This window comes from Schistocerca serialis, chromosome 1, assembly GCF_023864345.2.
Source record: "Schistocerca serialis cubense isolate TAMUIC-IGC-003099 chromosome 1, iqSchSeri2.2, whole genome shotgun sequence".
NCBI classification, from domain to species: Eukaryota; Metazoa; Arthropoda; class Insecta; order Orthoptera; family Acrididae; genus Schistocerca; species Schistocerca serialis.
Window position 1 is genome coordinate 408,853,980 of NC_064638.1, and position 23,912 is coordinate 408,877,891.

The 23,912-nt window shown below is 42.5% G+C and overlaps 1 protein-coding gene across 1 annotated transcript in view; it reads right to left on the minus strand.

Moving 5' to 3' along the window:
• LOC126475533 (protein doublesex-like) overlaps positions 1–14,473 on the minus strand; it is a 398,582-nt gene extending 384,109 nt beyond the window's left edge. The window contains exon 1 of the mRNA XM_050103477.1: positions 14,272–14,473. Within this exon, the coding sequence (XP_049959434.1) occupies positions 14,272–14,473 (202 nt within the window). The remainder of the gene's footprint in view (positions 1–14,271) is intronic.
• Positions 14,474–23,912: the final 9,439 nt, after the last annotated feature.

Below are 23,912 nucleotides of genomic sequence, written 5' to 3' on the forward strand. Positions count from 1 at the left end.
CACTACCTTCGCCTAACATCAACGGCCTCAGCTGCTCGTCAGTTACTGAACTGTTTTCTTGAAGTGTATGTACCCGTTTAGTCAATCACGTGGTAATAATTAGGACAAATGAACAGCCGAGGAACACTATATTCTAACCCCGGTAACAACATATGACTTTTGTAAATATTCCGTTTTACAGACTACTGTGAATAAGCCAATTTGCAGGCTTTGATGTTCCACTAACTTAGAACTAACCGAAATGAGATATAATAAACACTTTTGCGAAGCCTGAAAATAGCTTTTGTACTTTGTTTGGTGTAAGCTACCCCTTCTCCCGCCCATTAAAAGGCGTAATTGTACAGTAGAATCCATTTTAGAAGTTACTTGGTTTTATTAGTCATGTAGCTCTCTTTTAAACTATTAACTGTAGTTTTTTCTTCCGCTTGAAATTAGCGTTGAAAAACCATGGGTGACTTTGTAAGCACTGAGTACACAAAGCTTATGTTCTCGTCATGTAGCGTAGGCTATTCGGCCTTTGGTCTCAACGTCCAGTGGACCATAGAAGATGCAGTGAGATGGAGGAAGAGGGAAATTAGTCAGGGTGAAAATTTTTGCTGTTTCTGGAAGGCTAGTGAACATCATTCATTGTTTCCCCCAAGCTGATATTCCGAGAAAGACAACATACCTGCTTCACGGCATTAAAAATAGTTCTGGGAGAGAAGAGTCTCGTGGAGGGCAAATTTTTCGAACGGGCCACGCATTTACAGAGTAGTCATGCTGGAAACAGCATATGGCTTTTCCTCAGACTATCAGTCGGAGGTTCGAACGTTCTGTATGTTGACACGAGTCAGCTGTATTACCAGACTGCATGAATGATTAGTGTTCACATAGTTTCGATAATTTATTCTGGATGTGACACGACGTTAAGTTGCAGTGCAGCGTTCCGACCGGACAGTAGTGACCGAAACACAAGTATTTTACACCATAATGTGGTCGTATATCCAGAATTTAGTGGAAAATGGTTCTAATCGTAAAAGTCTAGACACGTAAATTATCTAGATGTCATGCACCTTAGCAACACGCAGGCACTGTTATTGCCAACTTTTCTTCACTACATTGGCTGAGAAAAAATTCGTATATCCTTTCAGGAGCTAGAACTGATCGAAACTAGAAGAAAATTTTCTATAATCAAATGTCGGAAATCAGTTCCTGTTGAGATATAGGCCAATCAGTTCTCCCTTTCCCATCTGTGTGTTACATAGAAGTACACACTACAGGCAGTGCTGCCGTGGTTACCACGCTTCCTGACGCACCCTTCAGCCCTCCTTCTCAGTGAATCACGCACTGTTTCGAATACATCTGGCTCCGATTGCGTCACGTGCATAGATCTCAAGCTCCCGTGATGTCTGCACATTGTCAATGTATTGGGCGTACACCAGTGCCTTTAAATATCATCGTTGCCAGAAAGACAACGGTTTCAGGTCCGCTGAAATTGGAGGCAATACTGCTGAACGATCTCGTCCAATTCATTGCCCATGAAACACTGCTGTGAGGTCTGTCGCACGATCGTTAGAAAATACTGTGGTGTCTCTTCCTGCATACACCACAGTCGTTGTCTTGCCACACGGGTCACGTTCTGCAATAGCGTCAGTAATTCATCGCAAAGAAATCGGTGATAGCACCCTTCAAACTGTTTGGTCGTATGGCGTTATAAGTCTGTTGCTGACAATTCCAGCCCACACACTGATACCGAAGCGATCCTGGTGCCTCACATCCATGATTTCTCGAGGATTTGCATCTGACCACACGGGCGTCTTCTGGTAATTTAATGTGCCGTCACTTGTGAGTGGCTTCACCACCAAATACTACACATTCGTCACAATAAAAACGGCTCATATCTGACAGGTATTGGTTTCCTAATATACAATTACAGAAATTTTTTTTTCTGTATGCGGTCATTCTACCGTCAGTAGGAATGTGTGACATCCTGTAATCTCTGCAGGAGCTGTCCGACACACTCTGCAGAGTGCACTCAACACAGGAACATGGAATCTGAATGCAGTCTGGGTATAAAATAATTTTAACTGTATTAAAGCCCTTTACTACTGATGACAGTAGAGTGGGTATTTTATATATATATATATATATATATATATATATATATATTTATTTATTTATTTTTTTTTTTTTTTTTTTTTTTTTTTTTTTTTTTTTTTTTTTTTTTTACTAACGAAAACGTGCAGGATGAGTCGGATCATGTGTCTGATGGAAACTACTAGAGAATGAAGGTTTCTGTCATGAGCAGTTATTGGAGGTTTAAAAGCGAGACTTACTTCGAATAGCTTCTCAGGAGATGAAAGCAACACGTCAGATATTCCCTGAAACATCCAGTGTGCGCTCTCAAAGCGTACGAAAAGCGGGAGAGTTGCCTGGCATTTACAGAAAGAATATTCTGCGCTAGTAATGTAAAATGTTCGAGAGTATTATTTTATATTTCTTGACTATTTTTCTCATTATCTACTGTGCTTCACTGTGCCCACTTTTAAAAAAAATAGTACGTTGCCATTTTAAAACTCACAAATTTCTTTGGCACTTCTTGCATGGATCAGTTGAAAAAACGGGAAAATAAGAATTTCACTTGTTTGTCGTCGCTCCAAAATTATTATTTGACGTCACTGACAACTTCCAAATTCTAATTAAGCAAGCGCGTTCCGGTGCCAATGTGTCCGTGACAGATTCGATCGATGACCTCAGATGTTAAGTCCCATAGTGCTTAGAGCAATTTGAACCATTTTTTGAACAGATTCGATCACGTATCCAAATATGCAGGGACTTCAGAAAGTATATTACACGTTTCATTCCAAGCTAATACCATAGTACAACAACAGTGGCAAATTTTCGGAACACAGTAAAAGTTCCCGGTTTCCTTCAGACACAGTTCCGCTGCGGTACGGGTAACGTGTAGATCACAGTGTGCGATGAAACGGAGGGCAGCTGAAAACGTCCACCGAAGTTCATTTACGGTGGACAGTACGATTCTTGTGGGCAACATATCTAAATTTCACACAGATTCACCGTGAGATTCTGGCGCTGTATGAACCAGCTGCAATGAGCGGTAGAGCCATAGCGAAATGGTGCCAACAATTTGGCTAATGCCGCACAGACGTGGGTGGTAGTGATCGTAAAGGAAGGCCATCGAGTTTGACCAAAGACGACAATGCGCAGGTAGTCGAGGAACTGACTCTCATCAATCGCAGATTGACTACCGCGTACATTCCTCGGCAGGCGCGCTTCTCAATAGCCAATGTTCATTCCATCGTCCGGATTCGTCACCAGTAATTGTGCTCACATTGCACCCACGATCTTACTCCCGGCAGTTTCAATCCTTTCGGCATTTGAAAGAACATGTGATGGGAAAGTGACTTTCCAAGATGAGAAAGTCCACATAGCGGTTGTCGAACAGTTCCGTGACCAAGGTGGGGATTTCTGTCGTCGAAAAATTGAACGACTGCTAGAAATATCTGTGTCATTTTGACGTGCTGTCAGTTTTCAATAGGAGGTACTTGGCCTGCCATAATAATGTGTAACTTACTTTTCGAAGTCCCATCGTATATCCAAAATCATCTTCCAATGTAAATGATACACCAAAATACATGAAAAGTAAGACCACTCTCTTTCTCTTGACGCTTTTCTTATTCCTGCGACTTTTTTTTCAGATTCAGTTATTATCAATTTTGCTCATTATTACGACTATTCTTTCTGGAGAGGTATTTTATATTTCATCATCATCCATGCGGCGTTCACTGTTGGCCTGAGAACGCGATCAGACTATTCCATGCTCTACAGTTTTCAGTTATTCTGACATATGTTGTTCCTGCACGCATTCGAACGTCATGTAACCACCTCCGATTAGGTCGTCGTCTCTATATCGTCTTGCCTCGTGGAATCCATCAAGTAACTTCCTTAGTCCATCCTCCGTTCTTTCACCTTAACTTCCATCTTAACTACATTTTCGTTACAGTCATAATTACATCATCTATCAATAGTATGTCACCTTTTCTGTTTGTTTGTTTTCTTGTCTCTCCAAATAATTTCCGACATAAGTCACTTCGTTTCCCGCTTAGTAACCATTAGATTTGGAAGTTCTCATATTACAGTTTGGAACATGGCTGTTATTCAGCAGCCGTATAGGCTACTAGTTTCAACACAGGATTAAACAGCCAACCGATTGCCTATAAACGGTGGGTACGTTGACCTAGGTTTCAACACCTACTAGAGGTGTCTTCGTCAGAACGAAATGTTGCTGAATTGTAAAATTATATTGCTAGAAAGCAATTGCCAGAATTTGGACCAGTTACGCTCATGTCAAAAGTAAAATATAACGTTCTCACCTTTGCAACGTGTGCCTAGTTTGGAAAAACATCAGACTAATTTTTCGATTTAGTAACACTTCATTCTGAATGAAATCTAGGTCAATGTACCTACCGTCTATGTGCAACCGGTTGGCTGTTGAAAGTTCTCATATTGAAGGTTTCAAAGTTCATGACACGGTGCGAACAGTAACAACTGGCAATACACACTTTTCGTAGTGTTTGTGCTACAGACAGCTTAGGTTTCAAAAGTCTAGTTTACCGAAAGCTTCCCAGGATATCTTGACTCATCTGGTTATACCTTTTTCTGTATATGTAAACATTGTCTTCAGCTACCCTCAGCACAATTGTTCATTATTTATTCCGCTGCTTGACAATTTGTGCATTTTTTTTCGTTTTAAGCTGTTGATTATACATTACTTATTCTTATCAAATTTATTTTCAAGACTACATCCAAAAATTTACTGTTGAAGTTTATTTTATGACACGATGATTATCAACACCTACCCTTAGGTCTTTGTCGAGTGCCACAATCCAAACCATGATATTTTATTTTTATGGCTCTGTATTTCTCAACTCTTGGAGGCTCAGGCCAAAACAAAAATAACAACTGGCATGTTTGAGAAAGGTAACAAGTGATAACTCTTCAATGGCAGTTACGTCACAGTGCAGTGCAATGGGTAAGCTCTTAGCTCGTCCTTGCTTGTATAGTGCTTGTTCTCAGAAAATATTAAGAATGACAGACAGAACTGACGAAGGCTAAAGCAAATTGCTTTGTAATTTGACAGATGCCATTAATAATACACAGACACCATTAATAATACACGAAACGCAAAGAAAAAATTCCAGGGATAATGAAGCATATGAACCCAAACAACTTCATGCAAGAGAAAAGGATTGTAAAATGGTGTTTTCCTTCTGAAAGCCAAAACGCCAAAGTGGTAAAACGATGTGTAATAATAACGCTGTCCGCAATATTGTAAGTACGTCAGGCTACTAAAGTGCTGTCACGACAGAAAAATCTGTTCAGGAATGGCTGTCGGATTGGTCCTAAGATTTCCATTATTTGGCTGACATTTTCAGAAGCTCGAGATCTTCCAGTACCTGCTCGGTTCACAGGCATTCCAAATTTCTTACATGATCGAACGGCAGGCAACTTATTCACGTCAAGTCGCGTGGTCTTGGTGGCTAGCCAACAGTACCTCCTCTGTATTCAGATGGTCTCAAAGTTACCAGAGTAACAATTAGCTGTCATTTGTGTGAACCGCAGTTAAATATACCTATACTTCTGGCAGTCCTAACAACAAAATACTACGCCGCTTATGACAAAATTAAACTTTTCTCGCCGGCCGTAGTGGCCGTGCGGTTCTGGGCGCTACAGTCTGGAGCCGAGCGACCGCTACGGTCGCAGGTTCGAATCCTGCCTCGGGCATGGATGTGTGTGATGTCCTTAGGTTAGCAAGGTTTAATTAGTTCTAAGTTCTAGACGACTGATGACCTCAGAAGTTAAGTCGCATAGTGCTCAGAGCCATTTGAACCATTTTGAAACATTTCTCTCCTGCATTTTCTCATACAAAGTGGTTGGCTTGGTGTACTATGTCACCACTCTACGTTTGTAAAATATTGTGGCATACAAGGTCTTCGTGGTAGTCTTCAACGTCCATAATAAAGAACTACTGAAATTCCGTAGTGCATAATTCCTACAGATATTCAAACAACAGGAATCAATATGCGATACGAATACGCAAAAGCATTAATTGTCGTTAGTAAAGGTTTTTTTTTGTTTTTTTTTTTTTTACAAATTTGGCCGTTAAAGACCGTGAAAACAGTTATTTCTTGCGATTCTGGGAAGTCTTCTTTCTCTCAGTCCACACTTCTTTCATTCTTGCGCTGAAGGCGGCTTTTCTCTCTTCAGACCATTTAGTTCCACAAGTCTTCTTAATTTTCACACCGAAACCCGTGAATGAATTCAGTTTTTTTCTAAAAAGGTTTCTGTTAAATATTGTTTCCTGATCTATGTCCATTTCTTTTAGATCTCTTTCTGTGTTGATAAACCATAAATTTTTATTTTTTAGATTAGCGATGTACGAAAATATTTGTTTTGTAAGCCTATTCAGGTTCATCCTCATGATGTGAGCATAAAAGGAGCATCTTCTTTTTCTAATTTCGTCTGTAATTTTGCTGCACTTCGTATACACTTCTTCGTTGCTTTTTAGTCTGTATACAGACTTGCCTTGATCATCTGTTATTTTCCTGTGTCGAAGAATTGTCCTCACAATTCTTCTTTCACAATTTTCTATCTGTTCTGCGTATGTAAAATTTGCCAGTGTTTCTGATGCATATAGTATCTGCGGTCTAATGACAGTCTGGTAGTGTCTGAGTTTAATGTTTTTGGATATACATTTTTTTGAATACATTTGTCTGCAGTAGTGAGTTGCTGTCTCTAGTTTTTGTATTCTAGCCCTGCAGGCTGGTTGACCTTTTGCCACAGGCTGAATTAGTTCACCAAGATATTTAAAATGTTTAGATACCTGTATTTTCCCGTATTTCGTAGTTATTTTCTTTGGTGTATTTTTGATATTTGTAATGATTTCTGTCTTTTCAAATGAAATTTGCAAGTCTGCTTTTTCAGCAGTTTCTTTAAGTAATTCTATTTGTTTTATTGTGTCTTTTTGTGTGTAAGCTAAACAGGCGAGATCGTCAGCGAAGGCAAAACAGTTGGTTTCAATGGCTTTGTAGCACTTCCCTCCAATTTGGACTTTCTCAACTCCATGTTTTTGCGTGAGTTTTCTCCATTCTGCTATGACTTTATCCAGAACACAGTTGAAGAGTACCGGCCGGTTTTGACCTCGAAATGCCGTGAAATTTCTCCTTGGAATTTTACTTTTGATGTGGTATTTGTTAATGTTTCTTTGATTATGGTGATTGTTGTTTCATCTATTTCATATTCTCGAAGTGTTTTGATGAGTGTGTCCCTATCGATTGAGTCATAAGCTTTTTTTAAATCAATGAATGTTATGAAATATTTCTTGCTCCTTGTAGATAAATAGTTCATTGTTGTTTTGAGGTTAAAAATTTGTTCGGCGCAGGATCTTCCTGGTCTGAAGCCAGCTTGATATTCTCCAAGTTTTCCCTCTATAATTGGTGATACACGATTGAGCAGGGCTTTTGATAGAATTTCGTATGGGACTGGGAGAAGCGATATTCCACGATAGTTGTTAACATCCCTTTTGTCACCTTTTTTAAACAAAGGGTGAATTAGGGCAGTTTTCCAGTGACTTGGGATTTTCTTGGTTTCCCATACTTGTTCAAGTTCTTTGTGTAGTGCTTCTACTGATGTTTCTCCCCCAAGCTTGAGCATTTCTGCTGTAATTGTGTCTTCTCCACATGCTTTCCTGTTTTTGAGATTTTTGATTATGTTTGTGATTTCCTCTCGTGTCGGAGGTGTTGACTGTGTTGGTAATGTTTCTGGTTGCGTAAAACTGAGAGTCTGGATGGGTGTTTGGCAGTTTAGGAGTGTCTCAAAATATTCAGCCAGGATTTCACAGTTTTCAGTATTGTTGGTGGCGAGAGTCTTATTATTTCTCATAAGGTTTAGGCAAGGGGACCGGTATCCTCGGAGTTTCTGGTTGAATGTTTTGTACCAAGCTGTCGTGTTGCATTTCTTGAAATTCTCTTCGGTTGAGTCCAGTTGTTGTTTTTCATATTGTCTCTTGGTGTTGCGAATAGTTTTCGAGGCATTCTTTCTGGCTTGCTTAAATTCATCAAAGTTGTTTTCAGTTTTATGTGAGTTCCACTTTTTCCAGGCTTTAAGTCTTTCATGCAGAACTTCATTACAGTTGCTGTCCCACCACGCGAGTCTCGGTTTGCTCTTTTTTGGAAAGGTTGTTTCTGTTGCCTCAATCAAGTTGTTCTGAAATTCTTGGAGGTTTTGTGAAGGGGAGAATGTCTTTAGTTTTTTCTGAAAATCCTTGAGGTTAGAGTTGGACTTAAGGTTGTAATTTCTCAGGGTTGTAAGATCAAAATTTATTTTATTTCTGTTTTTATATTCACCGTTTCTGCTTTTCTGTTTGTTTTGTGGGATCAGTTTAGTTTTTATTTTCGTGAGATAGTGATCAGAGTCGAGGTTTAGAGATTTTCGGACACGTGTGTTCAATATTTCTTTTCACATTTGGAGGAGATGGCAACGTGATCTATTTGAAATTCTCCGATACTCTTTATCGGAGATACCCAGGTTTTTTGTTTTCTGGGAAGATGTTTAAAACGTGTTGACATTAGCTTGAGTTTAAACTGCTTACAGAGCATAATTAACCTTTCTCCATTTTTGTTGGTTCGTTTGTGTGCGGGAAAGTTGCCGACAATATCGCGGAATTTCTTTTCTTTTCCAATCTGAGCGTTAAAATCTCCTAGAAGTATTTTTGCATTGTTTTCTGGGATTTCTGATATATGATCCTTAAGGTTTTCCCAGAATTCATCTGTTCCTTCCCTATTTTTAGCACTATTTTTGTCATTTGTGGGAGCTTGAACATTGATTAATGTGTATTTTTTATTTGCACATCGAAAAGTGAGGAAAGATGTTCTCGATGATGTTGACCAAAAATGTTCGACAGAGTTCAGAATTTTTGTGTTTACAGCAAAAGCTGTGCCAAGCTGAGGGCATTTCTTCATCACAATTTTTCCAGGTTTTCCTTTAAATATTCTGAATTTGTTTGATTCAAATGTGTTTTCATCAGTGAAGCGAGTTTCTTGTAGCGCCACAATTTGTATGTCTTCCGTGTGTAACTGGTCTGTAAGGTGCTTAAGTTTTCCCACTTTGAGAAGGGAGTTTATGTTGAGAGTTGCTATGTTGAAGATTTTTCTGGGTTTAATCTTGTTGGATTTGCATGGTGTTGCAGACTCCCCAGAATCCATGGGTCTGCTTGCGTCGTTGCCGACGGTGGATTGGCCACCTGGGGTAGTTTCGTTATTGAAAGACATTTCCATCATGCGTTAAGATTGTAACTGTTGAAATTCTTCAAAGTTGTAAACTTTTGTTTCAACAATTTAAATTTAAGTTTTCAAAAAAATAGAAAATTTAAAAATTATGGAGAGATCCGCCAATGGTGCTGTGCCATGTTACTGAGATAAAGTATTGTTTGACCAAGAAAAGGTTGGAGGTTGAGAACGTAGATAGGATGTGTCTCTTACAATGGAAAACTGTGCTGCAGACGGGCAAAGAAAAGCAAACGAATAATGCAAGTTGTTGCAGTTTATGGAAAAGCATACTGCCGGCGGTAAAAAATAGACGTGGTTTAATATTTTACGTACAGTTTTCGCTGTCGGTAGGGCACCGTAAGATATAGTGGTACCTGCAGTAATAAACAACTCACGATAAATGTGGCTAAATGTAAAAAGTGTACATAAATGATGATCATATTCCATTGTTTATGAAGACAGTGACACAATTCAAACTTCGAGGAATAAGCAAACAAAAGCAACAAAGAGAATATGTTACGTACATTTACACTGGGTGCCTGGGCATAGATTACCGGCAGCAATTGTGTACTATGCTCCAAAAAGGTGAAGAGTTGGAAGACCAAAAAGGGATGGCCACTGGAACAGACTTTGCCCTCTCCTAGTTCTCGGAGAGAAGAAGATGGATAATGGTGTCAGTTAATATCAAGTGTAAAAAAATATCGGTTTTATGACACACTCGTGGCAGATCTCAGTTGCTGAGGGGACTGTTTATTAAGATATCACTTACTGAATATCGTTGCAGCCTTTTGGTCCCCGACGAGTTCATTTTTCTTGATGAGATAAAATAATTTTAAGTTGGACTGCTAAGTCAGACATAACCATTACGAGAAGATCACGGAAAGAAATAAGCCAATGGTCTCTTAATGAAAAACTAACGAAATAATCTTTGAATACGGCGTTACAGGTTCTACCACGATTATGCTGCTTCCAACGTATCTTTCTCTACAAAGTCCGTAGCAAAAAGAGTAAACATCCATTTCTTTGCTGTCGCAATAGCGAATGGGGAGAAAGAAGGAAACGGCATCCTGGTAACACGCGGTGAACTCCATGCGGTATTTTTTCGATGGATAACAGTAATTATGTGTCTGTTTTCTTTCCCTCTTAAGCGTGTTTTTTTTTTCAGGTTGCCTTTATTTCAGGTATTGTGATAAAATTGATACCAAAATGAAATTAAAGGTATGCGATAATTAGTATATTACTGCGGGGAAATACTAAAACAGACCATAAATGTCAACGCGAAAGGGACTGATTGCGCAGAATGGGCATTCAAGCCAGATCCAAACACTTCATATTCGGGTTAGACATATTTGCAAACGCTAGTAAACTGCTGAGTGTTAGTGACTTCAGGATTCTTAGGTAAATAGCTGGCGAATAATTTATCGTAAAGAGTTCCCAAGTACAACAATGCATTTTATTATGTGTCGTAGTGTTTGTCTTTACATGACTTCCTGAAAGTTGGAAATTAAATTACAGATTGGGCATTACTTTTCCCACTTATCTCTACATGTTGAAGCACAGATAAAGAAGCTAGGATGAAACTGTTCTAAGCCTACTTGGAAGAGAGGGTAAGTTAAGAGTGATCAACAGTTGTGAGGAGTAGGATAGCAATACAAACACAAGTTATGAGTCAGCAGCTATTGTAAGCAAAATAAAAATGATTAAGGTATGTTTTGAATTAACTGAGTCATAGTTTTTGAAAAAGTAAAACAAAAAGGGAAATGTAAATGAACCATTACATTAACGCAGTTCGCTCAGGTAAGATCTACATACTTTTGGAAAACCATAAATTACGGAATTGCGAATGTTGTATGGCTTGTTTTCTACAGATGTTGTTTTAGTTGCAAAATTCAGTTCTACGGGACTGATGACCACAGATGTTAAGTCCCATAGTGCTCAGAGCCATTTGAACCATTTTTTGAAGTTCGTCTACACATAGAGCACCCTCTACGTCAGTGTGACAATAGAAACACACGAGCTCTGCGGCATCTGCAACAATCCGACGCCTTGGGTTCACTGTCTGTCATCGATCGTCTTCCATACAGTCCCGACTTGGCCCCATCCGATTTTCAGTCCTGGCTTGACTCCAACCGATTTTCATCTGTTTCCAAAACTTAAAGAAGACCATCGAGGACTTCATTTTTATAGTGATGAAGCAGTAAATCAGATGTGAGGTTGTGGCTCCGTCACTGAAGTAGAACATTCTACAATGACGGTATCAACAGACTGATCTCCCATTGGGAGAAATGTGTACATTGCCAGGGTTACTATGTTGAGAAATAAATACTTAGACATGAAGAATACAAATGAAGCATGTTAATAACGTTTTGTTTTATTTAAAAAGCTTTAAAAGTATTCACATGAAAAATTCGGAGGCATTACGTTTCAGCACCCCTTCGTCATCTTGACTGTAGTGCATTCTATTATCGACAAATGCCTGTGAATTTCGGTAGCTTGACGAGAACGAAGAAAAATGGTTCAAATGGCTCTGAGCACTATGGGACTAAACATCTGTGGTCATCAGTCCCCTAGAACTTAGAACTACTTAAACCTAACTAACCTAAGGACATCACACACATCCGTGCCCGAGGCAGGATTCGAACCTGCGACCGCAGCAGTCGCGCGGTTCCGGACTGAACGCCTAGAACCGCTAGACCACCGCGGCCGGCGAGAACGAAGAAGAAGTATGAAAAATAAACAGGGATTATCACAGAAAAATTATTTATACCACCAGCTAATGGTCAAAATGGAGTGCAGACCCAATAACAATATTTAGTGAATCAGTATTTATCTTTCAGGAAGCTGGTAGCTGTGTCTGAAATAAATAGATGAGTTGTGGCGCAGTGACACAATGGAATGCTTCAAACTCTCTAATAAAGCAAAATGCACACGTTATGCGAATGAGTTTTTTTTATACTACTAAAATGCACTAAAACGTGGAGAGAAACACTGCAATACTGATAAAGGGGCATTAGTGTCCAAATCTGAGGCTAGCCCTGACTGTTATTCTGACACTCGTGGCCGCAGATCGTCTCATTGCAGTCATCTCGAGCTGTCGAAGATCGAACTGCGGTTATACTGTTCGCATTGTCGAATGCTTTCCAGTATGGTGGGACAGAAGCGGGAAATTCGTGCATTTTACGACGATTAGCTACATGTGTAAGAGCTAATTTTGGTTCGTCAGGTGATAAAATTGCACTGGCGAAGTGTGGGATAAATGAGGGCCACATGTAGCAACAAAACCAGGTATGCACATGGTAAAGGTTTCATGCAGACATAAGTATTGCACCCTCTAAGCAATGTTGACGTTACAGACGTAGAAATTAAATCAGTAATTGTGAGCAACCAATTACAAAGTTGTTCTTTATGTGAGACACGACCATCATCAGAAAACAGTCTTAGTACTCCAATCCGTCTATTACAAGAAGTATATAATGTCATCTTCCAACGTCTCTGATACCCTCGTAAATTCGCCACTTACTCTTGCGCTTGGCACCAATAATCGGCTTTTGATAAACACGAACCGCAGGCAGGAATTTTGTTTTTAGGAGATAAAAATAAAAAGCTCTTGCAACTGTTGAAACGGCGAGATGAACAAAGTAAGAGATTTAAGATGTCTGAAGCAACAGTAAACAAGACGTCAGCACAGGGAAACGCGTGAAGCGGATTAGAGCATGGTAGGTAAACGCTACCAGCGTGAAACAAATGACATCGTCAAGTGATACAAATTTAATAAAATATAAATAAAATTAAAAAACCACTGAAGGTAGCACATAAGGTGCTAAACACGTGTGGAAAATGAAAAATGAATGCTCTTTGTATCTCACAAGCCGACAATGCTCTTTATTGGCACAAATTATATCCTCAGCTGTATCACTGTTTCTCGCATTTAATTTTTGTTCATAAAGTTTCTCCACGTGCATACCGGATTGCGTGCACAACTGAAGAAAATTGAGATAACTATGTCGAAGATCCACTGTATGAACTACGAATAAATGTTTCACTTCGGTGCTAACATTCTTTCAATATTTTTCCAGTTTTCACGAATCACGCATGGAGATTGTATTAGAACAAATGAGCCCTCGGTCACAAATATTAAGTCAAAATTGACCAGGTTTCGACGCTACTATGAGCGTCGTCTTCAGAATTAAACTAACTGTTCTAAAACATAATAGGTATATAAGACATTAATAAACTAAAGTGTGTACTGACTGGGAAGAGATGCAGTACTTACAAGTCACATTCTAAAAAAAAAAATCTAAGCCGGAAAGGCGACGTCATGAAAAGTTGTAAATAAGATGGCGAGCCGCTAAGGGCTGCTCGTACCTGAGTGAACACGGGTTACAACAAAACTCATGGTCATAAACCAGTCGTGGGGCGTTCAAAAATAAACTTGCAGCCTTCGATCAAAGAGCAGTCGTGACGGCTATCCGGATGCTATCTACATTTTAGAATGTTGATACACCACTGATAATTTGGCAACAAATAGTGAGTGAAGAGTTGAGTTGATGCAGGTATGAAATTCAATGTTGACGATCCAGTTCAGGGAGAAAGCTGTCTCAGATATTGCACGAGGAATGAGCATTACGTTGGCACTTTCCAAAAATGTTGTCACTTCCAGTGTTTCGTTGCCGTAGGTAAATAATGAATAGCTAATAGATCAGATCTTAGAAAGTCTTGAGGCACGTCACGGTCGAAAAAGGGTCGTGACAGTCGCTCCGAAGGCACCTGCATTTCACACGGTGGCTAAAGGAACTTTCACCTTACGTGTAACTAGTTAGTGCGGAAGGTGAGGAATGCCAGAAGAGCTTGTCGGCGGCGGCAGTTTGAAATCGGCGCGCGGAGGCGGCCGGCCGCAGCACGTGGCAGTGCGGCTCGGCGGCGGGGGGCGGAGGGCGGTACTCACCGGACGGCGTCTGGTGGTGCATCAGCGGCAGGGGGTGCTGCGACGGCGACTCTCCGCGACGGCCTCCGGGCGGCGGCGGGGAACACGACGAGTCGCAGCTGCCGTCGGCCAGGTGGCGCGGTTGCACCGCCGCCACGGGACGCAAGTGTTCCTCTCCGGGCACCACGATGGCGGCTGCGGCGGCGGCGGCGGCGGCGCCCATTTCGGCGGGGGGCACGGTGCCCGCGGCGAGCGGCGGGGGCGGCGGCGGGGGCGGCGGCGACGGCGACGGCGGCTTCTTGAGGCCCATGGCCTCGTCCTGCGCCTGGGCGCGCCGCAGCGCCGTCTGCATCGCCATGACGCGCTGGCGCTCGGCCGTCAGCAGGCACTTGTCGCACGTGTGGTAGCGGTACTTGCAGTAGCGCTTGTGCCCCTTCAGCGGGATCTTGTAGCCGTGGTTCCGGCAGCGCGCGCAGTTGGGCGGCGTGCGCTGGCTCGTGGTCGTGGTGGCAACCGACGACGCCGACGCCATGGGCACCGTTGCTGCTGCTGCTGCACGCTGCGCCGGCGACTGCACTGGCGCGCCAGAGCGCCTCTGCGAGCGCCTCCTTGAGCCCCGGCGCTGGCGGTGGGGGCAGCCGCCGGCCGGGAGGAGGAGCGCGGTCTGGCCGCGCCACGCGGAGGGGGGACTTTTACGACTCGCAGTCTCATTCGAACTTTACGTCATAAACTGCACCGTCTTATCGCTCGACGCGGACGCCGCTGCAGCTATAACTCTGCTTTGATTGTTCGACCTGTTTCTCTCTTCTATAACATTGTTTAATGAACAAGTACCAAAAAAAAAAAAAAAAAATAGAAATACGCGCGTGTGTTGTCCTCGCGCGTGCTTGCTTGCATGCTCCGTGTGCCCCTCTTGCCCCCGTGGCGTCCCCGCGCCGTGACCGAACCTTTTTAAGCCGCTGCAGTTTGCCATTATTCGCACTCTCCGGTGCGGTATTATTTTTCAGCCCGGCGCAGCCAACCTGGCTGATGTGCACCGGTCGTAAAACGTTCGCGACGCGCTGGCCGGGCCAATGAAATTTTGTAGTCTCCCCCTCCAGACCCCCATTTTATGCCCGTCCCCACCACCTGTCCCTCTGGCACGCTTCTCTCTCTCTCTCTCTCTCTCTCTCTCTCTCTCCCTCCCGCGTTCCTTCGTCCACGGACTTCGCTCTCCTTTCGCGGCGTCCGCCGCCAGTGACCCGCAGCCGCGATGCACCGGCTGCCGCCCCCGGTATTGGGGCAGTCGCGGCCGCCCTCGGCTGCAGCTGGCAGAGCGGCGAGTCTTTATTTTTGGACTGTTTCGCGAATCTAAGCAGCGCAGCGCCCATGTCCGTGCTGGCGGCGGATGCGCTGGCCAGTACAAAATAGCCGCGGCCGCACGTGCCACATTGTATCTCAATCCGGCGACGCGGCGGCGGCCGCCGGGGCTGCGACCCGTCGCCAGAGCTCGCGCCACACCACTGGCCGCAGGCCAACTGCCACAGATCCAATGCACGGCTCGATCCGATCACTCTACTGTTCCCATGTCGCGTCCACACGTGCCACTGACCCGCTAACGTATCACAACACATCGCCCTCTTCTTAAAATCCCTGTCTGTAGATTGGTGGTCAGTAATATTCATCCTCCACGTACTCTTGTCATCTGCAAATCGCTCCGATTGGATCGCAGCCAAGCAATCCTCTTGTCTGGGGAAGTCGACCGCACAGATCTGTGTTTGGCTGCGTAGCAAGAGAAAGAGAACTGAAGTTAAAATTTTCTGGGTTGTTAGGTCGCCCCATATTACTCCAAACAATCGACGTTTAGACTCCTCTGGTGGGATCTTGTTCAGTGTCCACTACAGATTGGGCTCAAGATCCTGAAGATCCCAGCAGAGAGGTTGAAACGTAGGTTGTTGAAGAAATATGACGCGGCCTAACAGCCCAGAAGACTTCAATGACAACGGCCACGAAAGCCTGAAGACTTACAAGAAAGAAAGCTACTCGGACCTCCTCCTTCAGCTTCTAGTTATCCACTACAGAGCATATGTCTCTTCCGAAAATTTCCACGTCGGTGTTTGCTGGCCGGTCTGGATCCCGTTTTCTTCCGCATGTCCTCGGATGTCGTCTCTCCACGTCCTCAGACTTTGACTATCCCTGTTGATCCATCGTGATTGCGGGACAGCAAAAATGGTTCAAATGGCTCTGAGCACTATGGGACTTAACATCTGAGGTCATCAGTCCCCTATAACTTAGAACTACTTGAACCTAACTAACATAAGGACATCACACGCAACCATGCCCAAGGGAGGATTCGAACCTGCGACCGTAGCGGTCGGGCGGTTCCAGGCTGGAGCGCCTAGAACCGCTCCGCCACTCCGGCCGGCACGGGACAGCAGCCGCTCAGATATTTACAAAAAAGAATCACCAAGCTGCCGTATGTTTTCGAAAGTTATTGTTTTATTTACACGACAAGTTTCGGCATCTCATTTACACCATCTTCAGATCCGAATACACTCTAATGTATAGAGAACCAGATACCTCGATGCACGCATAACTGGAGCCATCAATATCTGGATTCCGTGAATTTTTTGTGGAATGTGTGCTTCGTTGTCAAGTTTACGAAGTACACACTCCACTAGTACACTACTGGACATCAAAATAGCTACACCAAAAAGATGACGTGCTACAGACGCGAAATTTGACCGACAGCAAGAAGATGCTGTGATATGGAAATGATTAGGTTTTCAGAGCGTTCACACAAGGTTGGCGCCGGTGGCGACACCTACAACGTGCTGACATGAGGAAAGTTTTCAACCGATTTCTCATACACAAACAGCAGTTGACCGGCATTGCCTGGTGAAACGTTGTTGTGATGCCTCGTGGAAGGAGGAGAAATGCGTACCATCACGTTTCCGACTTTGATAAAGGTCGGATTGCAGCCTGTCGCGATTGTGGTTTATCGTATCGCGACATTGCCGCTCGCGTTGGTCGAGATCCAATGACTGTTAGCAGAATATGGAATCGGTGGGTTCAGGAGGCTAATACGGAACGCCGTGCTGGATCCTAACGGCCTCGTATCACTAGCAGTCGAGATGACAGGTATCTTATCCGCATGGCTGTAACGGATCGTGTAGCCACGTCTCAATCCCTGAGTCAACAGATGGGGTCCTGTACGGGCCTTTCTGGATACAGAAAATGTTCGACTGCTGCCCTGGCCAGCACATTCTCCAGATCTCTCACCAATTGAAAACGTCTGGTCAATGGTGGCCGAGCAACTGTCCCGTCACAATACGCCAGTCACTACTCTTGATGAACTGTGCTATCGTGTTGAAGCTGCATGGGCAACAGTATCTGTACACGCCATCCAAGCTCTGTTTGACTCAATGCCCAGGCGTATTGAGGCCGCTATTACGGCCAGAGGTGGTTGTTCTGGGTACTGATTTCTCAAGATCTACGCACCCAAATTGCGTGAAAATGTAATCACATGTCAGCTCTAGTATAATATATTTGTCCAATGAATACCCGTGTATCACCTACATTTCTTCTTGGTGTAGCAATTTTAATGACCAGTAGCGTATTTCACGGAATCCAGGCTTTGGTGGCTCCGGTTATGCATGCATTGACGTATCTGATTCTCGATACATGGACGGCGTAGAGGCCTGAAGATGGCATTAATAAGATGCCGAAACTTCTGGAAACATATGGCAGTATGGAGATATTTCTTTGTTATATCTGACTACGTCGTACGCCACTCCATCAGCATGCCGCGCGTGGTAGCCGCGCGGTCCGAGGTGCCTTGTCACGGTCCGCGCGGCTCTCCCCCCCAGGGAGGTTCGAGTCATCCCTCGGGCATGGGTGTGTGTGTTGTCCTTAAGGTAAGTTAGTTTAAGTTAGTTTCAGTAGTGCCTAAGCTTAGGGACCGATGACCTCAGCAGTTTGGTCCCATAAGGCCTTACCACAAATTTCCAAATTTTTTTTCCATCAGCGTTTTAGTCCTCTTGAACTTGTCCTGCCCAGCACCGCGTCATCACGCTACCTCTCAATCACGTCACAGACACCCGTTCTTCTCGTTATCTCTTTGTTTCTGATTCTATCTCTCAAACTCACTCCTAGCAGTGTCCCCTCTGTTCCCCTTTGACAGACCCGGGGCCGATTGCCGCTGTTTGTTGTGTCATTGTGTGTCGCTACTGGGAGGATACGTGTCCAACAAACCTTTCTTTCTAAGTTTATAAAGACAGTCACTATACTTAATATGTAACCTCGTTACCCGAACACCATCCAGGCCAGGTCAATTCGGCCAGTGATCACTGCTGCTGGTTACCTTTCCCAAGTTGAAGTGTATTTTGAAATATTTCACCACCACTGTTTTTTCACAAGTGTTCAATTCATTAGGTCTTGCACAACTGCCCAATTTCGACCTCACATGCCATTTTCAAGCGGTTGAAAGGTGGCTACACTGAGTCACAGCGTCAGAGATTGCGCCAAAGAGTATTATTCAGCCGCCTCCACTGGCAGTGCTTGTTCAGAAGTGGTGGTGGTTTGTGCTTTGCTGAGAGGATGTTGATAGCTGTATTATTTGAAGCCATGTCGTGTGCATTTGTTTTGATGCGCTAGACACCAGATGTTGTTGGATTGGGGATGTTGTAATGATCAGAGTGTACTTTTCGTCAATGTATATGAAGGTAAAGAAAATCTTTTATTTTTTTATTTCAAATGTGCTAAATAAAAATGCCTCTTGGTCACAGGTTCAGTCAACAAAGCATCTGGCTTGTGTTTATGTATTAGACTGTAATTCGGGTTTCTAATTGCAATTGTAGTATTTCAGTTTTATTTAATTAATTCAGTGTAAATGGTGTTTAAAATACTTTGTCTTATTGAGGAAGAACCGTGCCAGATGTGTACGTTGAATCACACTTCCACACACAGAACAGTTACATTTGTGTTTTGTTGTTTCGTAGGTTTTATAGTTGCTGGGGACTTAATTAATTAATTGTGTTAACGGAAGTTTTCTTTCATTCTTTGTTGTTATTCAATGCAGTCAGATTGCGTACTAATACTAGCCAGGGCCAACCGGTTACGAGACAGCGTAACCGAACAGACAGGTACTAAATTCTAAAATTAAAATTATTTGCATGATAATTTAATTAAGGCCCCCATGCACGGTCTACTAAAAAACTGATCAAAGATACATCAAATATAGGTCTGGCTTACTGACTTACAAAAGTATTGTTTTACAACGGACAGCCTAAAATTGTACTAACAGATGTCGATGTTTTATACATTTACTATCCTCTCAACAAAAGGCGATACAACCGATCTGAAATCGAGCACATAACGTGCAAGCGTCGGAATTAAAACTGGAAAGCTTACAGCTTGCAGTAATTGGCATCTTTATAGATAATGCCTCGTTATAAGAAACTATATGTGAATACTCTCGTTGTCGAACATTAACTGTCACTTCTTTGTGGCATTAGCTGCTGCACACAGTAAGCATACCAGTTTTAATTCCAACGCTTGAACGTTATGTACTCGCATTCAGATCGGCTATATCGCCGTTTATTAACAGGATGATAGTTGTATAAAACATCCTTCACACCTCTGCTGAATGTCCTCCACACTGCCGATATGCCAAAGCCCCCTCTTCCTGTTTGTTTCCTCTAGTCTGCCGATGACATTGCCTTCCTTGCCCTCTACCCTATCCTCCAGAAATCCCAAGGATCACTCTAGTTCAGTTTCAGTCAGTTCATCTCCTGGTGCAACCCGTGGCTCCTCGAAATCAAGCAGACCGAAGCCCAGGCAATAATTATACGCCAGACCACCCGCAGCTTGCCCACTCGCCGCGAATAGGGTGCTGAAGGGATGCTGCGTTCCCGGAATGCTGTACAACAATTCAACCAAATAACATTAGTACTTTTATTTCTATAAAGCAGATTGATAATACTTAACTTTAATGTACAAAGGTGTTTCAAGTGATGGGCGATATGCAACATAAATCCGAGTCCTGTGATCCATGCAATGTTCAGGCAAGTCTGTCACACACTTTGGGGATTAGTACTAACTGTTCTTGTAGCACTCCCTGCTAGGCCGTGCTAATACTCCGCGAATACTTTCTACTAATGTCCGTGTACTAAGCCGTACTAAGCGGTTCTAGGCGTTTCAACCCGGAACCGCGCTGCTGCTACGGTCGCAGGATCGAATCCTGCCTCGGGCATGGCTGTGTGTGATGTCCTTACGTTAGTTAGGTTTAAGTAGTTCTAAGTTCTAGGGGACTCATGACGTCAGATGTTAAGTCCCATAGTGCTCAGAGCCATATGCACCCATTTTATGAAGCCCAATCCGACCCATCGTCTGCTGTGTCAATTTGGCACGGACTTCTGCTCCTCCCTCCTTTTATCACGCCCTACAGATCGTCGACCCCCATGCAACCCGCCAAGCCTTTCGGTTCCATTTAGCCTCCCACATCCGCATTCTCTCCCAACTTATAAAATTCCCCAGCCTACTCTTCCGTCTTGAATGCCTCTGAATGTCCTACGTTACCCGTGAACTCGTCATTATCCACCCCTTAATTTTCCTCCTGCTCACTGATCCTGGCACTCTGCTGCGCATCTACCACCACATTCTCCCAACACTGCACCTCTGCACACTCCATACCCTCTCCCAACGAAATTTTAATTGCTTTCCCATACCTGCCCGTAAAACCCACCCTGATGTATACCTATCATAACGGATCCAAAAATAAACCATCCCACCTTCGGTATATTAATAATTTTTACTTATGGACCGTCTGACAGCAAATTAATATAACACAATTTTAGAGCCATACGCGTTTTGCCTTTATTTTCTGCAAGGCTTCATCAGTGGCCTGGAATATGTACATAAGTTTGCTATTTAATTTACATTTTCGTCACTGTACCTATAGGTTATAAACAGTTCTGGTGGTTGGCATTTCCTATTAAGTAGTAATGTTTTGAACTCTACTTACAGGTTGCGTGGACAATTTCTTACAAATTACGCTCCTGTTGCATTTTTGGTGTTGTTCTTAATCTTATGAATGCCAGTTTGCGGTTTTTTTCCCCACATTCCACAGCACTATGAACTGAACGCTTGTTTCAATGCAATATTCCAGGCCACTGGTGATGCCTTGCAGAAAATAAAGGCGAAACGCGTATGGCACTAAAACTGTGTTTCATTCAGTTGCTGTCAGACGCCCCATAAGTAAAAACTATCGGTATACCGCAATATTACACACAGCTGAGGAAGACAGGACTACAAAAGTTGAAGATGTCATCCCACCTTCCGTTCCACTCCTCTGCCCACATCCTAGAGATGGTCCGGAACGGCATGCCCCTCCACTCGTTCGAATTCCTCTTCCAAACAACCACCCACAAAAACACCCTCTCACGCATTACCCCAACTGCTACGTTTCTGTGACACCCCTCTTCTGGGTAGTCTAGGCCCACTCATCACTTCACTCATGTGTGTTTCTATCTTAGTCAACACACCGGTTTTTTACTTTTTAACGTAACTATCCCTCCGTTTGCAGTCTTTTGTGAAAGGCTTATTAGCCATTTCATCTGTGTCAGTATTTTACGTAATCGACAAATCTGCCTTTTATATATTGAACTATGCAGTGGAATCTATGTCTTTTTATTATGTCAAACATTCGTTTTGTTAACTGCTATGTCCAAATTTTATAATGTGTTTTCAACTTTTTACTCTCATATGTATGAGAAGCGGCGACTTGTATCTGTCGACAGCCCACACTCCGCCCATGTGGGGAGAGGGCTTTCAAATGACATTAAAGGAAAAAACGTATAAAACATAGACACCTGTAAATACAATTTTATCCTGTTCGTTGTAAAATATTAGTTTTGTAAGTCAATAAACCAAACTCATACTTGTTATATTTTGATCTGTTCCTCTGTAGACGGCTCTTCAAAATGGCCTATAAAATCAAAATTGCCCAATCGTGCAAGATAACTGAATGCCTGTGAAAAAACAGCAGGCTTCAAAATATCGTTTAACATATGTACGGTTGTGGTGCCCCACCTGAAGAAAAATTTCCCAAGCTGGATTTAATGACGCAAATAAATGTTTTCATTTACTACGTCCAGAGCACAGTTTTCGATGGAAACCGTGATACAAACTAATGACGTTGGCTCTCTTAAAGCTAACTTTGGGGTCTACGGCTTGGGGAGCATCTTGGAGTTGTAAGATCATTATCGATAGTTAGTTTGTGTCGCTGTGTCAATACCTTTCTATCCTCAGGACAAATGAACATTGCCTCCACAGCCAAACTAAATAACTTTCCAGTGATACAGTGTTCCTTTATTTTCAAAAGGAGAGTGGAATTCTCGTAAATGCACTGGCTTAATCTGGTCTATCTGTAGTCATTTCGGGCTGTTTCATCGCCCTCTATACTCCCCAGGTTTCGATTATGTCGAACGATTTATGGTGGTCCTTGAGGGCTACGTAAAGTGGTATGTTACACACAATTCTTTATCACAATGAGTTCTTCTTATGGGCAGTTGCAACTGCGTAAGTCAATTTTGTAAACTGAAGAAACCGCACGACACTTGCTTAATCCACAATCCTTTATTGTGAACATGGCCGGTTTCGGAACACTTAAAGTTCCATCAGCTAGCATACTGTAATAAAGAAAACACTGTGTACACGACCATCGGAGGAGATGCTCAAGTCTGAAATGTCAGATAAGGAACTACGAAGCTAAAATTCTAAAAATGAATTAAAATAAATTAAAGAGACAACAGGACCTTACTTGCAAATAAACTGACTTAAGGTTAGATCAGGCCCTCTGTGCCACCGATGATAAATTCTTTCAACTTTTAACCCATTATTTCTAAAACTATTGAAGATATCACCACCAAATTTTTAACATTTGGTTATTTGAATGTATTTAGTTCACTGATCTAGAATGGAAAAAGTACACGTAGTGGAAATTGAGACACAGTTTTTTATAAATATGCCTGTTTATCTCAACAAATTATTGTATTTTATACAATACAACTTCAGTTATATAACTCTCAAAGCACTGATTGCAGACCTATATAATCATCTCCTCTACATAAACAATCCCCATAAATTTTATATTTATATGTTTATTGGTTCATGAGAAAATGGGTATTTTGCATGAAAATTTACAGTTTTGAGAAAATTCAAGTTTAAGTAAGAAGTCTATAGAAAGACACCTTTCTCCTTAAAAACAAAACTGGCTCAAGGCAGCCTGTTCCATAATTTGATCCTTCTTCTTCACCTAAATTCTTCATCCTACTCTTCTTTCTTGCCTCCTTGGTCATTCGCTGAGCAGAAATTTCAGCTTTACGTACTCTTTTATCGGTCCATGGCTTCTAATGTATTTGCTGTATTCTGCCCTATATTTATTCCCAGCTGATACAGGACTTTTAATCTCCAATAATTCCCATCATTGAAAGAAATAACTGCATCAAACACATGTAATCTTAAAGTTTTTATGCCTACAAACATATTTTTTGTAATCCGTGTCCACACAATATTGTTAGATGCCTCATTAACATTCTGTGTCTTACCATGGAGGCATTTCTTTAGCGAGTATGGATGTGCTAAGTCTCTGAATGTAGGCTTAATGGCCTCCATTACTGCTT